The following is a 21,974-nucleotide window of genomic DNA, read 5'->3' as shown; positions in this document are numbered from 1 at the left end:
TACTTTGAGCTGAAAATCACTTCCTTTGTGTTGTACGGTAACTGATATGGTTTGACATGCATTGGATCATCGGTGGACGTATTGTTTTCATGTTCAGCTAAATTTGTCCTTCCGGGGAGATCAGTTAAAACATCCTGGTAAACAGTCATCAGTTCCTTAACCTCAACAGTACGTTTATCGGTCAAATCCGACGAAATTTCTACGTGTTCTATGTTTTCCCCTCCGTTGTCTCTCGGTACCGTTTCTAGCTCGCACGGTAACTCCATTTCGTCATCAGCATCTTCTTCCAACACGACCGTATTCATCACACAGGACAAAATTCCGCCAATTTCATCAACAATGTTGCTTGCTGACTCCAGATGCTTCTTCAAAACGTTAATGTGAAACATCTTCTTTTTCCCTGCCTGGTTGATCCGATAATCGAACTGTCCCACTTTCTCTAAGACTTCGAAAGGCCCTTTCCATTGCATGAGGAGTTTGTTTGCCTAAGTCGGTAGAGGGACCAGCACTTTATCACCATATTTCAACTCTCTAGCCTTATCTCTTCTATTAAAATGTCTTCTTTGTATTCCCTTTGCTTCTTTCAGATGTTCCATGGCGATTTGACATGTATCCTCCATCCTCTCCTTCAAATCAATGATGTACTGATAGGTGGTCTTAACGTCGTCGTTATGTAGTCCCTTTGTAAGAAGATCCTTAAGAATCATCATGGGGCCTCGCACAGCTCTACCATAAAGCATTTCGAATGACGAAAACCCTAGACTTTCCTGGGGAACTTTTCTGTACGTTGACATAACGATCCCAATCTTTAGGTCTCTCTTTGCTCATCTTTCTTAACATCTGTTTCAAGGTTCCATTGAACCACTCTACCAGGCCGTTGCATTGAGGATGGTATGTTGTGGTCGTTAATTGACGAATCGAAAGCAATCGGCTAACTTCCTTCATCAAATTGGAGGTAAACTGTGCTCCTCGGTCTGTCAGCATTTCGGTAGGTACCCCGACACGACTAAATACCTCCAACAATGCCTCAGCGACTCTTTCCGTCTCTATACCTTTCAGTGCAACTGCCTCCGGGTACCTGGTGGCATAGTCGACGACAGTTAAAATATATCGGTTTCCTCTATCTGTTGCTGGCTCGAGAGGGCCAACAAGGTCTACTGCTATCCTCTTAAATGGGGCGTCTATTAACGACATGCTACCCAAAGGCGCCTTGGATATTCTCCCCTTTGGAAAAGTGCGCTGACATACATCGCACGAGCGGCAGGAACGAGTCACATCCCCTTGGATCCCCGACCAGAAGACCTCGGAGAGTACTCGGCTCGACGTACGTTTTGCTGCCAAGTGTCCGGACATGATCGATTCATGTGCAAGTTTCATGATGGTGTGACGATACTTCTCTAGCACTATCAGTTGTCTGAAGACCCCCGTTAGCCACTTTAGGACTTTGGAACTCACGGTACAACAATTCCTTATGGTAGAACACAGTTGACTTTCCACCATCGTCACGAACATAAGACTCTGCCTTCGAAGCCAGCTTTCTGAACCTCACCAAGGTCGCATCATTCTGTTGTTCATCTCTAAGCTCTTGAACACTGCCAATGTCTTGAATACTCTCTGGCACATAAAGTGGTCTATAGGATTTCTGGCTCTTCTTCACTTTAGCTCTCGTCTCAACAGCTTGAACCACCTCCGCCGTTTTCCAGTTCTTGTCTGGCTGGCCCACGGGACGTGCTTCCCTCACGTTACCGACGATCAAATCATAAATGGGCGAATCCAATACGCAAGCTTCCGTGTTTCCTTTGGAGTATGGCGTGTCGACTTCCAGATTTACCAGAGGACACTTGATGAACGTACCATCTGCCAGGTAGTAATTCTTTGACCTCTCAGTAATCTTCTGGGGTTCTACGAGACTTCTCTTGACACCTATTCCATCACAACCAGAATCTCTAAGAACAGTGGCGAGCTTCCTTTCTACCCGACCAAATACTACGTGCATGGCATCTGTCCCTGACACTTTCATATTACACGCTACACTCAGAGTCTGCGTGGTGCTTCCATTCTGTTCCAACTTCACGGGCTGTTGGGGTTCCGAAGACATTGCGTGCCCTGGCACCTTCTTCCTGTCAGTCCCACTTCCCTGTACCTGAGATATAGAGGCTACTCTATTCTAACCAGCTTTCTTCTTGCGGAAATCTCTTTCTACATGACCCATCTTCTTACAGAAGAAACTGCCAGATGATCTCTTCACTGATGTTGTTTCCGAAGACGAGTTTCCCGATGATGGAACAGCTGGGGATGGCGTCTTTTGACCTCCGCTTTTCTGGCCATGTTCTTTCGAAGACAACGAGTTGGCTCGAGCCTGGCCATCTCCTCAGTTGAAGTCGGAACCCTCTCCTTTAGGAAAAGTGACAGATCCTGATTACAGCAGTGGAGAAGTTGGTCCCTAAGAATCAGATCTTTGAACCCTTTGAATGTCTTCTCAGTCTTCGTCAGCTCTATCCATCTCTCAAGGTAATTTTCAATATGGTTGGCAAACTGAGCGAATGTTTCGCTTCCTTCGGGTTTTGATGTCCTAAAGCTCTTTCTAAATCCTTCCTCCGTCATCTCAAACCTTTTGAGGAGTGCCTTCTTGAGTTCATCAAACTCCAGGGGCTGCTGAACGGGCAAACGTGAGAACACATCTAACGCATTTCCTTTCAAAAGCGCGCTCAGGTTCGCTTCCCAGTCTTCGTTCTTCCAATGTTGAGCTGTAGCATACCTTTCAAATCTCTGTATATAAACGTCCACGTTGTCTTTTGTTTTCGTTAAAGGCAGGTAACTTAGGACCTCTATGCACAGACCTCTCTCGAGGAGTAGACGCAAACGATTCTTCTTGAGTTCCCATTCCAGCCTGAAGGAGTTCCATCTTGCGTACGTGTTCCCTTTGGGCTCTCTCTTCAATTCTGGCCTCCCGTTCTGCTTCTACTCTAGCCTCTTCCGCAATCAGCTTCAACTTGTCGTCTACTTCACGTTTCGCTCTGGTTTCTCTCTCTGCTTCTATTTTGGCCTGCGCAACAAACATAGCTTTCTTCTCTTCTTCCATCTTCGAAGTAAACTCAGCTTCTCTTTGCGCTTGGCGTTCCCGCCTCTCTTTTTCACGATCTTCTCTTTCTCTGGCCTGCTCCTCTCGTATGAACTATTGTAACTTGGTACCGTCATACCCCAATTCCTTTCCAATTGCATTGAGCTCCTGGACCTTCGACATATTGTCAATTAATATCACCAACAGATAACAATACTAAACTGAAAAACAAAACTATACAGAAACGACACCCACTTACCTTGTCTGCACTTGTCAAACCACTGACATATATCTTCTTACCTGAAAGGCTTACTTATATCTGTAGGATTCGGGGTGTCACGAAAATACAACAAAGAAGAGCACGATATGATGTGGGAAATGTCAAGCAATCTAACCTAAACTATACCCTGGGTGTCATTCCAGAAATACTAAACGTTGGTTATACCACCGCTGCCACCAATTTTGTAACGTTGGACGAGTCTCTGCCCAGCATATCCGGAAATCAACACAGAGATATAACACAGTGAACATATAATACAGTTTATTTACATAGAAAACACACAGAAAACTATCAACATACTCGCACTCACAATCGTACTCCATTCATACAACTTAGCAACATATAAAGATATCTACAGTCTCTTCACCGACAGGAATGTTTCACAAATACACAGCCACAGTGTGTAAATTTGCGGATGCAAGGCTCGAACAAACCGACTCTTTAGTCCGATTCTCAGTTTCTAAGAAGTGACATAACTCAGTTCCTAACTGACGGCTTGCTAGTGATGCACACATATCGCGCATCTCTCCCTCTGTGGAGCTGGTGGCTGGGATATCAACACTAAAAGTTCTCCCGAGGAATTACATGCCAGTCTGTTCTGGAGACAATCCCTCCTGCAGCTGACTGTAACGTCAATCGGTCCCGTTACTGCATGCGGAAGACCTGGCGCTCCAATAATGCTGACCTTCTGTACTCTTTTGCATTCTTTAATCTTGTACCCGCCAAGTGAAGCTTTAAAGAGAAACGTTATAGTTACCATAACTAACCTATAAAGTTTTTCCACAAATTACAATTTTGTGATAATCCGTTATTCGCTACTAACATTCTATGATTTCTGTGTATGATAATACACAAGGACTACATTATACGGTGCGTGATGAGATTCTATATCAAATTTCAACAAAAGTACAATATCGCTACATGAAACAAATAAGGCAACTCCGGCCTTCCATAAATTTTTTTTAACCTATGCAATCACTCGCCAGTTCACGCGCACACGACTACCACTCTAGGCTTCCATACATATTTCACTCGAACGTAACAACATTTCTATGGGTAGTTAGCAGTTATACAACAACTAAATCATCAACATAATAGCAAATATAGATGTACAATGAGAACTTCAACTACAAAAGAAGCAAATTCAACGTTATATCCAGAAATTAAACCTGCATTTTACAATCCTGATAGCTACGCATGAACGAACACGCACCGATAATAGATGGGCTTGAACTATGATAAGGACATGGAAAATATGGCCATAAATAACCACAGAAAACCGCATATTACTAAAGACAGAAAGAATACTTACCCCAGTCAAATATCTGGGCTCCTTTTCATGCCAAAAATGACACCAATTTCCCATGAAACAGGTAAACAGGTGACATTACACAACAGCCGTACTGCCCACCTGGACAGGCGAAACTTGCTGTTTACGCTTACTGCTCACACATTTGCTCACGTGACCCACACAACACCACAATATTCAGGTAACATACAGATGTACGTGACAACATCAACATTTCATTCAGTTCAGTACCGCATATAGAAGTATAGACATGAAATAACTTTAAGCGTAATTATATTTAAGAATATAGGAAAGGCAGAAAGGCAAATTTCTGGAAAATGCATTGACATTACAATTGCTGTCATGTGTCCTTATCTAGAGTCATAATTTTTTTTTAAATAAAAAACAAAACAAACGGAGATAATACCAATGCTCTGAAAATTTAACAGGAAAATTGTTACCGAGACGTTCTCCGTTTTTTTTCTCTCGATGACAACTGTATAACATAACAGTAAAAAAAAAACTTGCTGTCGAGAAATCACCTGATTTGTTATAGGTGACAATTTACAAGTGTAAATATATGATGTAAAGTCATAGTAATTATTTTCTTTTAAGGCGGCGCAGTTCAGCAAGAGTTCAGGAACAAGACTGCATAACGACATATGCATACTTTTGGGTACTGTTTTCATCAGCAGTTTGTCTCTTTGGATTAATTCGCATACACTCAAATTTCTCTTGCTCCAAATAACATATTATCCTCAATAAATTAAAATTTACATTACATAGATAGGGCACATCTATATTACGACAAACATTCTTACCTTCCGCCATGTTTGTCAGCTCTCTCGATGTAATTTGCAAAACCTACTTATTGTACAAACCGAAATCATATTTATATGAGATACTGCGTTGGCGAAAGACAAACCAAATGCGCATGTGCAAATAAAAGCTCCTCTCTCTCTCTCTCTCTTTGTGTATATAAGAAAAAATCGTGTATATTTGATATCCATAAAAAGTCATCGGAGAATAAAATCCACGTCACTTTGACATTAATGACATATCATTGCCATGATTAGTGAGTATTGAGACGTAAGGCCACGCCAATTTGAAAAGCAGTTCTTCGGAAAATGTTGCGGGAGAATACAGGAGCGAGAGGCTGGTTATTTTCTTTTCTTTATTTCTTCTTTTGGTAAATTTTGGTGAGAGTAAATTTAACAGCTATGGATTTTAATACCTGAAAAGGTGCAAACACTGAATCATTTACACCGTGTTTGACCATAAATCTTTTTGGTGCCTTCAAGTAATCTTGTTTTGCTTTGGGAACATTCAAATATATCATGCTCATTCTCATTAGTGATAATATTTCACTGCAGTGTTCTCGCGGTGTTCCAAAATAGTTCACACGAAGTAACTTCAATAATGAGTGTGACGGTAAAATAAAATCAAATCAAAATATGACAAATATCCAGAAAAATAAATTCAGGAATTCTTACTTTAAATTCTGTATTAATTTAAAACCAAATAGCTATTAAAATTGGATAATAGATTGATGCGAAAATGTACACATCAACAGCATATGTTTAAAATTTCAAACAAGATTGATTCGTGGCATATAAACCAAGAACAGATAGACATAGAAAGACAAAATGCACCACTGCGGCCTATATCATGTGTTCCGAAAAAAGTATTCTGTTTTTAAATATGGAGTATATCCATGGCTATTCATTAGCTCATGAGTAGTGAACTTAATCTTAATACATTATTAAATTTGCATTTTCATAGTGATCTATCAGTTTATAACGGAATCATATTTCAACAATAACAACCTACAAAAGAAGTAGAATTTCACCAAGATTACACGCTTACGTAATGCTGGTTGCTTATGATGTTGAAGACAATGAACAATTTCAGTCTATGATAGATCTATGGGGAACAGGTCACAACAAAACAGTTTATCACTAACACTCATTTGATGAGTATTTATACTATTATAACATTTAAGAAATATTTTCCTTATTTATCGTGAATGACCTTTAGCCTAAATCCCTGGAAAATAAGTAAAAACGGACCTTATATTCATAAACTTTATTTCTTACTTCGATCTTTGTAAAATAAAAAACTAAAAATAAAAAGTCTATTATGAATATCTTTAAGATACTTTGATAGCAATCCAGTGAAGAGACTGCATGACCAGTTCTGTAAACAGCTCTATCATTACAAAGGATATATTTATTTGAACCTTGCATACTATTCAAAATGGCTGAAGCGAACCAATGGAGGTCACAAAAAGACAAATTTTCAATATACTATTGTATATGCCTAGGCTATGATTTGTATTTCGCCGTCAGATTATTTCACATGCGTTTATTCAAAATGTGAATTGCATTTCAACCATTTTCTTATGTGTACGTAATTAATGTTTCGGAAAGACAATACTTCCGTAAGTCTGCTAGACGAAATAAGTTATCATAAGAATATGTCACATACTGATCGACCTGGAAAAGTTGAATACTAGGCCTACGTAAGATTATCATAGTTACTTTCCACTCGCTAACGACATAAATAGCGTCATGGAATAACCAATCCTATTCAACACCTGAACGTGTCTTAGCTGCCATAAACATTTTCTAATCGTCACAAACAGTGACTCTGTGATGTGCGACAAATCATATTATTATTGCCAATGTCCTAATGGTCAGCGAACCATGGGGGTATGTGCCCACATAGTCAGTATCCTTTACCATTGATACTACATTAATTTGGAAACCAGTAAGTCTTTGCATCCTTAAGTCAAAAGGTTGAAGACCAACGTCAGGTAAAGTATATTTCGCTACCAACCTCATCTTCAAAGCATTAGGTATAGTCGACTTGGACAATACTACTATATGACCGTACGATGAAGTCTTATTGGATTTCAGATTAGGTGGTTTATTATGTAAACCAACTTAAATCTTTCATTAAGCATTCATCGCAATATTGTCAATTAATTTTTAAAACTTCTAATTACTTGTAACAACAATAATTTGCAATAACCGTGTTCGTGTCTCTTAATCAATATATTAAAATGCTCAATCTGAATGATTACTTTGCGCATAAAAATAGTAAGGAAATAACAACAACGTTAATAAAATCACAATCCAGACTCAAATCACTTTAAAATATGAGTTACAGAAAAATTGACATGGAGTCTCCTGAAAAAGTACAGGAAAAAGACCAGGTGTTCTGAAACTGTAACCATCTTCTGCTTCATTGACAACACCCACCATGTAAAACTTAGCCACAGATTAACGTCAGTAAACAAATGGTATAAGTCCCTTATGTCATCAATAAATCTAGTCTGCGAATGTTTTAAAACGTCATATGAATCCTTTTCTTTCACCTTACAAGTAGAACTGTACATAACAACAATAAAGTCCATGATATTTGGTTGGAAGTCATGTGACATTGATTCATGTTTTACATACAGAAGAGTATATCCTTAAAGTATTGAGCATTTTCTCATCAGAAATAACTTAAGATAAAAAATCTCTTAAACCACGCTGAAAGGAAAACTCCACCACTCCACAACTTTCGTAGTTAAAAATGTCAATTATCACCCCTGCACTCGGAGAAAAAAATCTGTTTGGGATTGTATTTGCGTTAGCGGATTTTGTGTCTTTGCAACCTTTTCTTTCAGAATGTTTGTCATGGCAACCAGTTTCATAACTGTCGGGAGGAAAGACTATTATCCAATTTTTTTCTCTTTTTATGCCTTTTTGATGATTCCACGTGCGTCATAGATATTATGTTATCCAACTTTCGTGTTACAGGCTAGTTAGCATTGCTTTCGCTGACCATTAGTTGCAATTACTAGACTTTAACTGTCGAGAAACAGTGATTTTTAGATGCCGTAATTTAATATGTACTGCCAATTTCTGAATATCGAAACACATCCTCGCTACATGGGGCCGAGCATTTTCCTACTGGATATGAGGTGGTTAAGTTGCAATAAATGGACAACATAACATGGGTTCGGAGAGTCTCATGTCTATACCGAGCTGTTAAACTACCCGCTAACACAACCAGTGGTGATTTAACTCCATGTGAGATTCATCCACCATAACCGATCCGTCCCAAATCCTATCCTAACATTCTCCACGACGTCGAATGTTTGCTCGAAACAGGGTGAACTGGGACTCATCAGTAAACAAGCCCCACCTCCAATGCCTCAAAGGGAATATTCTGGGGGCATGTGCCGCCACCCAAGCCATACGATGCTGGCGACGAACAGCGGTAAGTGGCAGACCTACCCCGTGACATATCCGCAAACCAACTTCCCGCAATCGGTTCCTGACAGTTTTTGCATGGATATGACGGTTATAAGTACCTATTGTATGAAGGACACAATCAGTTGCAGTAACGTGCCGATTACGCAAACGCCCAGACCTAGCTATGTCAGCAAACCGCCCAGTTTCCCTTAGACGTCTAACAAGACGTTCTAAAGTGCAAATATAGACACCGAAATGTCTAGCAACCTGTACTTGCCCTCGACCTTGCATAATTATCGCAATGGCTTGGCCCCTCTGAACTTTCAACAAAATTGTACTTATTTGAAAAACCACGAAAATCCAGAGCAACGAAAATACAAGAATGTTACAGTATCAGTTGATTTGATAGGACAAAATTGGTATATTTACCATTTAGATTTTTACTTCAGATTTTCGAGAGAGCTATATTTGTGATGGCTTAAATACATTTTCACCCAAATACCATATACACTTCCATTGTCAATAAAATGATTTCACGTCACCTCTAAAAATGGCATTCATTATCTATTCATATTTAAGGCAATGCGATGTAGGTTCAAAAGAAAAAAGTATAATTGGGCTTTTTGAGGTAAATCTTTAATCTGATATCAATCTATGACCTATACAAATACACAAATTAGAACAACTCTACACCTATTGAAAGTGTTTCGGTTGCTGAGTATATATTATTGATTTTATCAGATAAACTTTGTTGATATATCATTGTTAACGTCTGCCCAATTTGTATGCAACCAAGGTCAGTACAATGAAAATATCTGATTATCAGTCATTGTTGAATTTCAGTAAAAAAAAATCAAGCCTTGATAAATACAATGAAAAAATGGGTATTAGTTTTACAGAACTTCGATTTTGCTGTTAAAGTGGTCATTTAAATATATAACAGAACGATGATAAACTCATTGGGTCTCCCTGTATTCTCTTCCTGCATCAATCTATACATTTTAAGCATTCGTCAACTCAGTTTAGAGATAATGGAAATTCAATCGACAGTGATGTGCATTGATACACCGTTATACCACGACAGATAATGGATTTAACGATCATTTAATGTAACGTGACCATAAGTATATGTTGCAATGAGGCGCAGTTCATCAGGTCATGGAATTACACGCGTGACTTCGCTCTGCCTACTCAATTCTTCAGTGCTTACTGTTTAGACCCTACCAGGGACTTTGTACACTTAGTAATCAACAAATAGTCTTGGACAAATTCAAGTTAATGGGTTGTTTGGTCAAGGTCAATCTTTAAGAAATTATGGTCATTTATTTCCCAACTAAATGTTTTGGTCAATGTGGCAAGTTTCAGGTTGTTTCTTTATCAAGGTCAAGACAACCATATTAAGAAGGCACGACTGAGGACCAAGGAGAACCTACTACATATGCGAGAAAAATGCTTCCAGTTCTTCTCAAGAATTAGCGATAACAAAAATTGCTTACGGACGGGCGGACGGACCACAGACGCAGAGCGATTTGAATACCCCATCATCTGATGAGGCTGGGCTTACAAGCGGCAATTTACGTTTTGATTGTACAATAATGAAATAATCTATTTTCAATACCATGAATTTAACTACACTATACCGCTGTTTCGTCCTTGAGGACTACTGTGGTGCTAAGGGCAAGACTGAGGAAATTAAAGTCATTGAAAGAAGTGATAAATAAATAAATTCAATAAATTTTCGTAATTTCCATATGTATGTGTACCCTAGTAAATAAAAGAATCTATGATTCTAGAGAAGGACTCATATGGAGGTGTCGCCCACGGCTTCACACTATGCACTTAAGGTGAGAATTGCGTACACAGGTATACCCATTTGGAATCGCCATTGACGACTGGGTCGAACCATAGGCGACACGTCACAATAGTTAATGAATATGTTGGGTCGAACCATAGGCGACACGTCACAATAGTTAATGAATATGTCCATATTCATTAACTATTGTGACGTGTCGCCTATGGTTCGACCCAGTCGTCAATGGCGATTCCAAATGGGTATACCTACCCCTAACGGAGTTTAACAATAATCTAGTAGAGCAAATATATATAAAATGAAATATATAGCCTTTTCTAGCTCAGGGACATTGCCTATGTCTGAGCAATCACTTCCCGTGATCACGTACAACCTGTACTGAGAAATATATACAGGAAAAGAGTAACACTTAAAAAAAATAAAGAGCTAATTCAGATATATAGGGGAACAGAAAATAATAATTCAACAAAACCTACAGTGCGCCTACTTGTTGAAAACGTGACAGACAGCCTAACTAGTGTTCCGTTACCGTCTACAGCCAAACTACTTATGCCCATGTGTTTACTAGACCGAGATAGCTTACACCCTTACTACCACGAGAATATAGACACCGACAGTACACCAATAATTGTCACGTACTCCTTACGTCTACACTATTCTACCTATACCCAGATTCACACACTAGCCACACAGCATACACAGGACTGCATGTGTGCTGACCCTTGAGCTCCCTTACTGCTTGAGTTTGTCATATATAAACTTCCTTGGTGCTCCCCGCTAGCGTCCTTACTGAATGTATATTTGGGTATACGATGAAAATACAAATGTAAGGGAAAAGAAAACCCGTCCGTTCTCTCACGCGACATACAGCCAAACTCCCCCGTTAGAGAAAACCCTGACTCAGCGTTAACCAGAGGGCGACTTCCCATCCGTACTATAAGACAAGTCGTTAGCATTTGTTATAAGTAGCTTGGTTCCTAACCTTCTCAAAACGATCAGAACAGAAGGCCAGAATCACCACGGTAACGGTGGCCTCCGGTCGATCCATGGGAGGAGAAAAAATACGACTGTTTCACATTACTAGGGGCCGGACAGAGAGGCCGAATTGCCGAGGACATTTCCCAATATAAAAATTGCAATTCGTCCTTACTGCCAAACACCGCACCTTAAATATTACATACGAGTTTTATCACACTATGATGTAATTCAAATAGTGATACTATGACATTTTCTTTAATATGGATGTATTGTTAACTCAGTGATTTAAGTGTGGTTTTCCAATTCCATTGTTATGAAATTACGAAATTATTTAAATTATGGCGCTATATTGACTTTGACATTTCTTCCAATCAATGTTGACCTTTTGACTTTTGCTATTAACTAGTATGTCTACAATGACACGTTAATGAGTCTGAATTGTTAGTATCATAGGAGGCGACTGCTAGAAATTCCAAATTTATCTAAGTAAGTTTGTGTCAGAAACTAGATGGGGTGGTGCACACACACCCAAATTTTAATTCATTTCCTAATTTTCATTATGGAATATTTAGAAAAAAAAGTACCTGTGTATGATGTTCGGTAACTGTGCTCTCCAAAAGTACATGTCCATATTTGGCATTCTCTCTGTCTATTGATTCTTTAATGTTATTTCAATATTTGTTTAAACGTTTGTTTTACAATTGTATATCTACGAAACTATGTAAACATTCGACCGCTGAAAAATCAACAATATTCAATAACGCAGTAAATGCGATGGTTTCCAAATATAACAATTTGTTCAAATGATTGTTACATAATTCCACGAGAAAGAAAGACTTGAACATTTATAATTAGGTTATTATCCATGCCAAGCTGAATTGATTTGTCCATTCTATTGTGATTTCGTGCATTGTGTACTTCTGAGTGTAAATAACTACAAGACAAACTAATGGGCTGAATTATACGCTAAAGTACATATAACACGTACCAGTACTGTACAGATTGCTAGGTTGAAGGTTTTCGTTATGTAATTTCCGCTTTTTAGTGTAGGATGAAATCGGTCAAAGTGAATACAAAAAAGAACACAATTTAAATAGAGTAAATTATCGTCTTCTTCGAAACTGTCGTGAATTATATACAGCCTGTTTGTTGCAAAGATTTCGGTAGAGCCTCGAATATTTAAACCTTCGAAAATAACCAATGCAGTAAGTGATTTGTTTGAAACATAGATTTAGCAACTGTTTGTAACAGAATAATTAAAAATGCATCAAATCTTCCGTGATGATCATATAGCTTGAAAACACAGACAAAACGCAATTATCTTGATCTAGTGTTCAAGAGTTGGAAGTTTAAATGTCATTACGTTGATGTATCGGCCAGAAAAGTGGTTTTTGTAACGCATCCCGCTCAGTCAGGAACAGGTGGTCTTTTCCTTGGATTCGTCAGCAATCTTAGTAACAAATGCACATGTCATTATTGGCATAAAACAATTATCCACAACATTTGTAGTAGACCATCACTTGTTATCACGCCCCATTTCTGAAAAAAGGTTTCATACTGTATAGTATACGTAGTTAACTAAAATACCCACTATGGTAATCCGGTTATAATAGCGACAACTCTGCACACGTTCTGGTAATCTGGGTTTACTAATTTTATAATCTGCTCCCACCTTTGTAATCGGGGTTACAATAATGGGTGACATCGTCAGTACCAGTTGCAAAATCGCTCATTGGTATTTCTCGAGTTGCAAACGTTAATGCAAAAGCACACATCTTTGTAACCCAGCCCCGCATTCCGATCGTAATATCCAATTTGAAAGTGTTTCTCTTCAATTCTATATGGGTAAGTATATATCTTTTCATGATTCTATTTCTTTATTCACAGACAGAAAAATATATATAGTTTGTTTTAACCTTTTTGTAGCTATTGGTAACCATAGGAACATCCCGGAAAAAATCAATCTGTCGTATAGAAAACAAATCAATGTTTTGAGAAATGTTAAATCCTGCCAATGAACTAAAACAGTGACGATGTTATTTATATGACATAAAACTAGTGAGTTTCGTAATGGCTTGCCGTGTAATACCATTTAAAATACACTGTATTGATTTTTTAATTGAAATTCAACAGATTCCCGTTATTGTTATTATTTACTTAGTACGTTACATGACACCAAGGCCGTATTCGTTTAAACATCGAAAATATCATATTACAATATTCTTTTGGTGAAGTATTATCAGATATAAAGATTTAAATGTCACCACTTTAACCCAACCCTTCCGAAAAGTCGACTGAGGGTAGAAATACGCATGAGAAGAGTTGGACAAGAGGCTTACGCTTCAATAATGATCGACGTGTGTCGCTGTAGCCTAAGCTAGGATCTCGCTCTACAAGACGTGAGCGCACCAGACTCGTTCAGCTGGTAGGAACAAGAGGACATGTATTCTGCTGACGCTATGTCGACGTTTCGTCTGTCATATGTATGTATTTTTATTCACTCGAATTTTTATCCCAAATTAGAAAAATACCTTACTGAAATTATGGTGTGGTCTAGACATTTCCCTTGAAAATTACGATAATGATCAACAATTATTTGATATAGTCAAATGTCAGATGTACAAATCAACACTCTTGGTATTTTTCTAGGTTTATACGATTCTTTACAGATTTCTAATATCACACCTCGTTGGAAATGTGATAAGAACCATTTGGTTTCTAAATACGCAACAGCCCCTAGCTGGTAGAGTAGTTCAGTATTAAATTCAAATGGATAGTATCATTAATTTTCATTTGTGCTCTTACCTGATATATTTGTGTCTTGATTATCCTGTTTGAACAATTTATTTTATTTATTATCTTCTAATCTGTCTCGTTCCTTTTATTGTATATTATGTTTTAAACAAGTTACAAATAAATCTCGTTTTCATTACAGATTTTACAGATGTTTATTACATTGTGGTATTGTCAAAAAGGTAAGTGTTACCGGGAACATTGCTCTTTAAATATTGTATCAAGAATGTTTGACCGAAAATAGAGCATAATTTCATATGAAACAAAATCGAACGTGATAACATTCACATTGACATTTTGATATCCTTAGTTACCAATAGCTTTATTTGTCCGAAAGTAGATCGCTTCATATGACGTTTTGTATCTATTCCCTGTAGGGTTCATTTTGTGACAATGTAGATGATTCGTAGTTCGGGTTTTATCGTCAACAATTTCACAGTTTTTCCGTTGCTGTGGTACTTCTCTTGGATGTAACTATGGAAAGTAAATTTTCTACGAATTATCACCACAAGTCATATATCTTCATTTCGTGAATGCTGACTTGATGGATCACTTTTCTTGAGTTTTAGGACTCCAAGATAAATAATTCAGCCTGTTTCGTAGTTTTTGAAAAGACATTTGAGTAAAAACTGCAAAAGAAAAAGCAAACAAGCAACCCTTCCTTTTATTACCATGAAAACAATTCCCAAACATTTTATTCTTAGAGCATATTGTCTTGATATTGTGAAATATAGGATGTAAACATCTTTTATTTTAAAAAGAATACATTTTGCGGTTGCTATGGAGATTTGCGGCTGTCCAATCAAAGTGTAACATTTTTAGATTATTTTTGCCTTTTATTCTGGTAGCGTTCTATTGCATAGAAAAAAAATCTGATTTATCAACAGAATCTTGATTCTAACTCAAATTTGATAAAACTAGGGCAAAGTAGGAAGATTTACGAATAAACCCTTGAAGAAGTACATTCAGAATAAGATCAGTTGTTCTAGAAGTTGAAGACCTAAATGAACATTATTGGATGTTGGGATATTATAAAATTTTCTTTGTTGCATTTTCACCAATCAAAAATACGAATTATATCAAAAGTAATCTGATTGCCATTTGAATGTTAATTAATGACAAACAATGATGAATTAGCTTTCTTACTTGCACAAATGTCTAGCAGATACAAAGACATTGAAACACCATTTTGTGTTGTTACCTGGCATTCCAACGTATACCAAAAACTACGTGTATTGAAGCCAGTAATGTCCTAAAATATATGTAAAAAGTCAACTGATGCATTAACAATTAAATCTGCCTTTTTTCAGTTCTATTATATTCAACTTTATTCGAGAGCTTTTGTGTTAATTTTAGACGTAGTTATATATTTCATATTTAATGGAACTAAACAACCGTTCTACAGATGGATCGCGTTTTGTGTTAAAAGCCTATCAAGCAGCATATGATTAATCCCTTTAAGTAACCAAATGGATTAAGCTTTCATTGCGTAATCGATATTTCATTGTTATAACCGTATATGCATCAGAGTCAAAACAATACGAACAATGGCCTTGGTATGATGGCTGTAAATACTAAAATATTTAACATTCAGAGCCATTATACACATAATACTGTTGTTGCTCATACACCTCAACATAGTCAATGGTCAATATGCCACTTACAATGTAAATAAGGAATGGCGCGGTTCATATTTTTCGTCAAATTGCAAATTATGAAATTTATTTTGGTGTTCTGGTGTTGGGGTTTCCCGCTGTTTGGGCTTTGGCATCTTTCACAGCCGCTCTTTAAGTGTCAACTTCTCTTCACGGAAAGTTTTAAAAGGATGAAACAACAGTATTATGCAGCATGGATTACGTGTTTATACTTAATCTCATTCTATAGTATTGAAAGGTGCTATTATCTTAAGTGTCTTTTACAATCATAAATTGTAAGTCAGTGGATTTTCAATATATATATATATATAACATCAGCGGATAATTAAAATAATTGTTCGAGTTTTGAGCTTTTTGAACATAAAAAGAAGTGACTATCCTGTTTGGGATGTGATTCGTCCATCTTATAAAATCTGTCCATCCATTTCACCCGAATAATAAGTATTATTCAATGATTGCATGGTAGCCCCGGGATGCTGAATATAATTTGTACTCTTCAAGGTCTTATATCAATTTTTGTAGAAGTGCATACTTTTGTCAGTTAGACACGGCAGTTGCCCCCAAAATTTCAAATCTTTATACTCTTAGCATGACTGACGAATCCGAGGACCCTTAAATAGCTATACGACTCTTGTTTAATCATTGGCTCTTATGTACTTTTGTATAGACAGTAGCTAATACATTGTGTCTTTTGTACAATCCTCTGTCAGATGACATTTGAATTATTTCTTTATTACGACTGTTATCATGGTATGTGATTGGTCCCTGTTTCAGCGATATGATACGAAAGAGCGCGTTGTTTTAGATTCATTGGTTTGGTCATGTTACTATTGATAAAGTAAACTCAACTCAAAACGAACGAAACCAATATGATTAAAATAAGCATTTGAGATGTCAAGGTGGTAAGATGCGACGATGATCCTTAAATATCCCCACGGTTTACAACCACCTCTAAAATTGCGTTTTAATAGTTTCACGATTCAGAGAAAAAAAGGAAGAATTGGACGTTTTAAAAACTACAGTATCACAGATAGACTAAATAGATTGGACTTTTGGTCGCAACTCAAAATCTTTATCTCGTTATTTATTTCGACCTATTTTAATTTCATTAACTTTAATTAAAGTTTATTCTTTTGGTCACAATCATCGCTTATGAAAGAACGTCTTGCTACTTGTAAAAGTGTAACTGGTGTGTTTTTTCAACAGTAAATCACACGGAGTGTGGATTGATTTTTGTGGTCGCCAGGAACAATTCCGTTTAGAAATATGTTGTTTTCTTGTGCGATCGGTGTAGGGTTATTTGAAAGTCGTACATAATGACTAATGATTTCGTTGTTGTTCACTTGGTTTTCATTTAGAACATTGTGTCTCTAACGGTGTCGTCGAGAAAGCAGAAGATACTAACTTTTCCGGAATGTCTGGTCTTCAAATGATCCCACTTTTTCACTAATCTCTGTGTAAATCTTTCTTTTGTTATCATTTTGTCCCCCTTTCATCGATTTTGAGTTTAATTACATAATTCGGAATATTCTATTTAGTCTTATATACCAAGATTTTGAGGGAAAAAAGGGGAAATAATTCATATCAATAAAACATGATGAATCTATTCATAACAAATACCTGTCTTTTTTCAGTTGGATCATCTATAGTCGGCTGCCCTGACGTCACTCCGTCTGCAGTTTCCTATGTGAACAACAATGTCACGTGGTGTTACTGGTTGAAAAATTCACCCGAATCCTCCATCTACCAAGAACTGATGTGTCAAACAAACGGCGGAACGCTTGCAAATATACCTTCTGCATTGCACCATGCCACAGTGACGGCTGCAATGGACTCGACATGGAGGTGTGTATAAATGACCCCTCGGTCAAAACGTTGATGTCGTGTTTCAAAATATTACTCGAAAGATTTGCAATGACAAGGCCTCCTCGTTTTGCAGAAGCAGAATATCACAATAAAAAATCATATAAAATATTATCTTCTCAGCAGAAAAAACTTAAATGACTACGCATTTGATCTATGTATGAAGTTAGAAGAACGAATAGGGGCTTATATTACAAAAATAAAAGTTTTCAAATTACACAAAGCTGTGATAGTTATGTCATTTAAAAAGAATTCTACATATATACTGGGCACAAAAAGTTAATGACGTTAAGATAAATGCATCTGTTTCATAAGGCAGAAGCTTTTGGAATATGAAATATAAGGTTAAGTCTAATAATAAGAACAATTTCGACCCACTTTCAATCAAATTTATTTAAGCTTGTCGTGTATAATTACATAAAAAGTTCATATTCCTTTAAAATAAAGTTAAAAGTCTCAATGGCGCGCTGAAACGTTCAAAATGCTTCAGCCGGTTCAGCATTACTATCAGTAGTGACGGTATCCTCAATTGGTCCCAATACCGGCACTACATCGTCTTAGCAGGCTGCGAATCAGGCGTCGTATAGGCATTTGCGGCATTCGTTGTCATTCTTGCCGAAGAGCATCAGCAAGCTCCTGTCGGCTGATAGAAAGCCACGGACGATCGATAATGCGTTTCTGTAACATTTCCTATGTAGGACTAGATCAGTCCATCCGCTCGATAGTTTCTGGTTGAAGGTAAGTCCATTTCGATCATGCCGTCCATCAGTGCAAACTCCGGGACGACAGCATCCGGAAAGGGTCTTATATTTAGATGAAAGATTTCATCCCGGTATCTATAGTCTCTGAGGCCAACCTCTGTTTTACTTGTAGCATCCAGCCTCTGCAGCTGTCATGTGACGTCTCATGCTAACAAATGGCCAAAACAGAACGCAAAATGTCAGGATGTTCAAACCAAATACACAATTTCTTCATTGATAAGACGTTAAGTTCACAGACTTTCAATAAGCTCACAACATACAGTTTGATTTAACCCTGTGTTACATGATGTCTTGTCGCACATTTACTGTAGGTTGCACGGCTAAATCGTTACCGAAAAGTTACTGTGAATGTATTGGTGATAAAGCAGTGGTCAATGTAAAGCTTAATTTATGGCAGAAAAGAAATCCCATATATTTATAATCCTTAATTTTTTGTGTCCAGTAAATTTACTTCATAAAATTTGATCTGAATTAAGTATGTCTGGAATATCATTTTTTGTGAATGTAAGTGCGTACATACAATACATAACTATTTCCTACTGTAGTAGTTTATGACAGGAAAATAATTGTTCAAGAATACATCTTAAATACGTATCATGGTTTCAATCAGGAACGACAAATTCCATCATTTCGTTCAAATTTGTGTAAATATAACGTAGTGATCCATTGATCTATTTGAGTAGTATCTTTAAAGTCAAATCGAGATCATGCAAATAGGTCGGCATCATACAAAAGCGTTCAGAAAACAGCCTGTACAGCAAAATCATATATTTTTTATTTTCATTTGATTTCGTGGATAAATAAAGCTCAAATCTACCTCTGCTTGTTTTAACAGTGTGTGGACATATGAATTTGTGGATTAAGATTACCCACGAAAGCAATGAAAATAAGTTTCCAACGAGAATTATTAATTTTACAGTAATATAAATTGCTAGACTTGCAGATACAGTAATTTATCGTATACCAGGTATCCTTCATGCAAATTTGATCGCACGTAAAAGTCAAACAACTATATCAAATATGAAAGGCCGTCTGATGTGTTGCAATATCACACTTTTCTTCACTTGCAGTGCATCTGATAGCGTTTACATTGGTGTAATGGACAGCAATCATGATGGAGTCTTCACGACATGGAATGAAGACACTCTAACATATACCAACTGGGCGAACAATGAGCCACAGTCTTACAAGTATTGCGTCTTTTTGCAAAAAACAGAACACAAGTGGTATGCTGAGCATTGTAACCGTCATCTCCCGGCAGTTTGCTACTGTGTCATAGGTACGATCTTGGACATGTACACACAGTACGATACGTAATGAACGTCTACTGGGAAAATCCCTTTTTCATGATTTTGCCAACAGCAAAATTGAATTTATTTTTAGTGGAAAGTCATAAAATGGGTTATTGTTAATTTTGTTTTTATTTTCATGATGTCTATTTGTCACGATTTCAATACATCCTCAACATAGACCCAATCGAAAATAACTATATTTACAGTTTTTTATTATCAAAATAATTCTGAAACGTATTTCCGCATATGAAGTTTTGCTACTGACATTTAAGATTGAATGTATTTACATATATTGCATACTTTGAGCACGCCATAATTATTCATAAAGAAATTAGTTGATATTAAATGTTCTTACAAGTGCGGCACACAAAAATGTTCATCTTAACTTTCAGTCATTTCGATCGGAAATATATGCCGACAAACTTGACTGAAAGAAAAAAATGTTTCATCGTTAAATGTAGGACACGTTCTTAGTATTTATATTTAAATCATGAAATATCGAAGCTTTTATTCATTATCTCATCGTGGAGGCGTTTTGGAGACGCCCGTCTTTATGTCATATTTGCTCTATACTATAATCAACAGTTCTGTAATATTATTGTGACGAAAAAGTTGTTACTGAACAGATGGTGATAATACTTTGGTCGTTGTATGGCTGACTCTCGTTACATAGGTTAATTAACATAACAACCATTGTTTAATATTGCCTAAATGTAACCAAGAGCAACCAACCCAAGATCTTGCTAAATGTCCACAAATGTTGTTACAGATCCAGCGGACACGTACACATGTTCCGGCAGCGTTGTATCCGCCTCTAGTGGTGTCGCGACAGGTTCTTCAACTTCAACAACTGATTCTACTAGAACTGTTCAAACACTTTCTTCAATCAGTCAAACAACACAGAGTAATGTTTGTTACCAGTCAAATCTGGCGAGTTGTCTTTCTTGCTGCTATGCTCAAACAACAACAACAACAAGCTCTCTGGGAACCTCTTTTACAGATGCGGTTGCTGATCTGAAAATTAATTCAAAACAGACAAATAGATACCAGCGGAAGTTGTACAGTGCTCCCGATCACCGTCCTTTGTCTATCAGCATAGGAGCAGTCGCTATACTAATAATTGTTGCAGTAATTTGTATTATTGTTACGTGTGATTTCCCTGTTATTTATACACAATGGAATATCCTGAAACGATCGGTGCGCCGCCTATTTTGCCGGCGACCTAAATCCCGTATAGCACGTCATACAAAACGTGTACACCCAGATAACGTTCATAAAACGATGACAGGGCCGCCTACTGTTTCTACAACCTAATTTACAATGAGGTCATCGGCGCGACATCTTTAGATCGTATGTAGACCAACATTCGATACTGCACGCTCAAATGGCATTCTTGAAGCAGTACTTTGTCGTCCTAAATCACAAGCAACTAGATGGCTATTTCCATGAAAACATTATACCGCCAGTTACCCTGTAAATGTGTTCAATTATGAGTATTCTATAAATAGAACGATCGTTACACCACCTAACAGAGATTTTGTACTACTGTTGTCAGTTCTTACCACTAAGTATTTTCCAGTTATATTTATATCTATAATCAACTTCATGTTTTCACATTCTTTTTTGAAAATGAATTAAAAAATTAAATCATTACTGTTTATCTTTTTTTGTTTTTATACGCCCGTCGAAAGACGAACGTATTATGGTATGGCGCTGTCCGTCCGTCCGTCCGTCCGGCGTCCGTCGTAAACTTTTATTTGTCCGGAGATCTCCTCGTACATTTTTTCTGCCGATCTTAATGAACCTTGGTAGGCTTAATAACAATGATATGAATTGTGTTTTCCTGAACGGGATTTTGATTAGATGATTTGAATAAGAGTTATGCCCCTTTGTTTATTTCACTATAGAAATATTGTCCGGAGATCTCCTCCAACATTTTTCAGCCG

General features: G+C 37.2%; 1 protein-coding gene across 1 annotated transcript; it reads left to right on the top strand.

The window, feature by feature from the left end:
- Window positions 1-7,334: 7,334 nt before the first annotated feature.
- On the top strand, window positions 7,335-21,342 carry LOC132559575 (uncharacterized). The gene is made up of 5 exons (XM_060224206.1): window positions 7,335-7,340; window positions 8,793-8,901; window positions 17,747-17,957; window positions 19,807-20,015; window positions 20,798-21,342. The coding sequence occupies exons 1-5, from the start codon at window positions 7,335-7,337 to the stop codon at window positions 21,340-21,342; spliced, it is 1,080 nt and encodes a 359-aa protein (XP_060080189.1).
- Window positions 21,343-21,974: the final 632 nt, after the last annotated feature.

The sequence above is a fragment of the Ylistrum balloti genome, unplaced genomic scaffold (genome assembly GCF_031769215.1).
Source record: "Ylistrum balloti isolate Yb309-2 unplaced genomic scaffold, AGI_CSIRO_Ybal_v1 Utg370936, whole genome shotgun sequence".
Taxonomy (NCBI): Eukaryota; Metazoa; Mollusca; class Bivalvia; order Pectinida; family Pectinidae; genus Ylistrum; species Ylistrum balloti.
The sequence above is the reverse complement of the archived record's forward strand: the minus strand, read 5'-3'. Positions and strand labels throughout refer to the sequence as shown.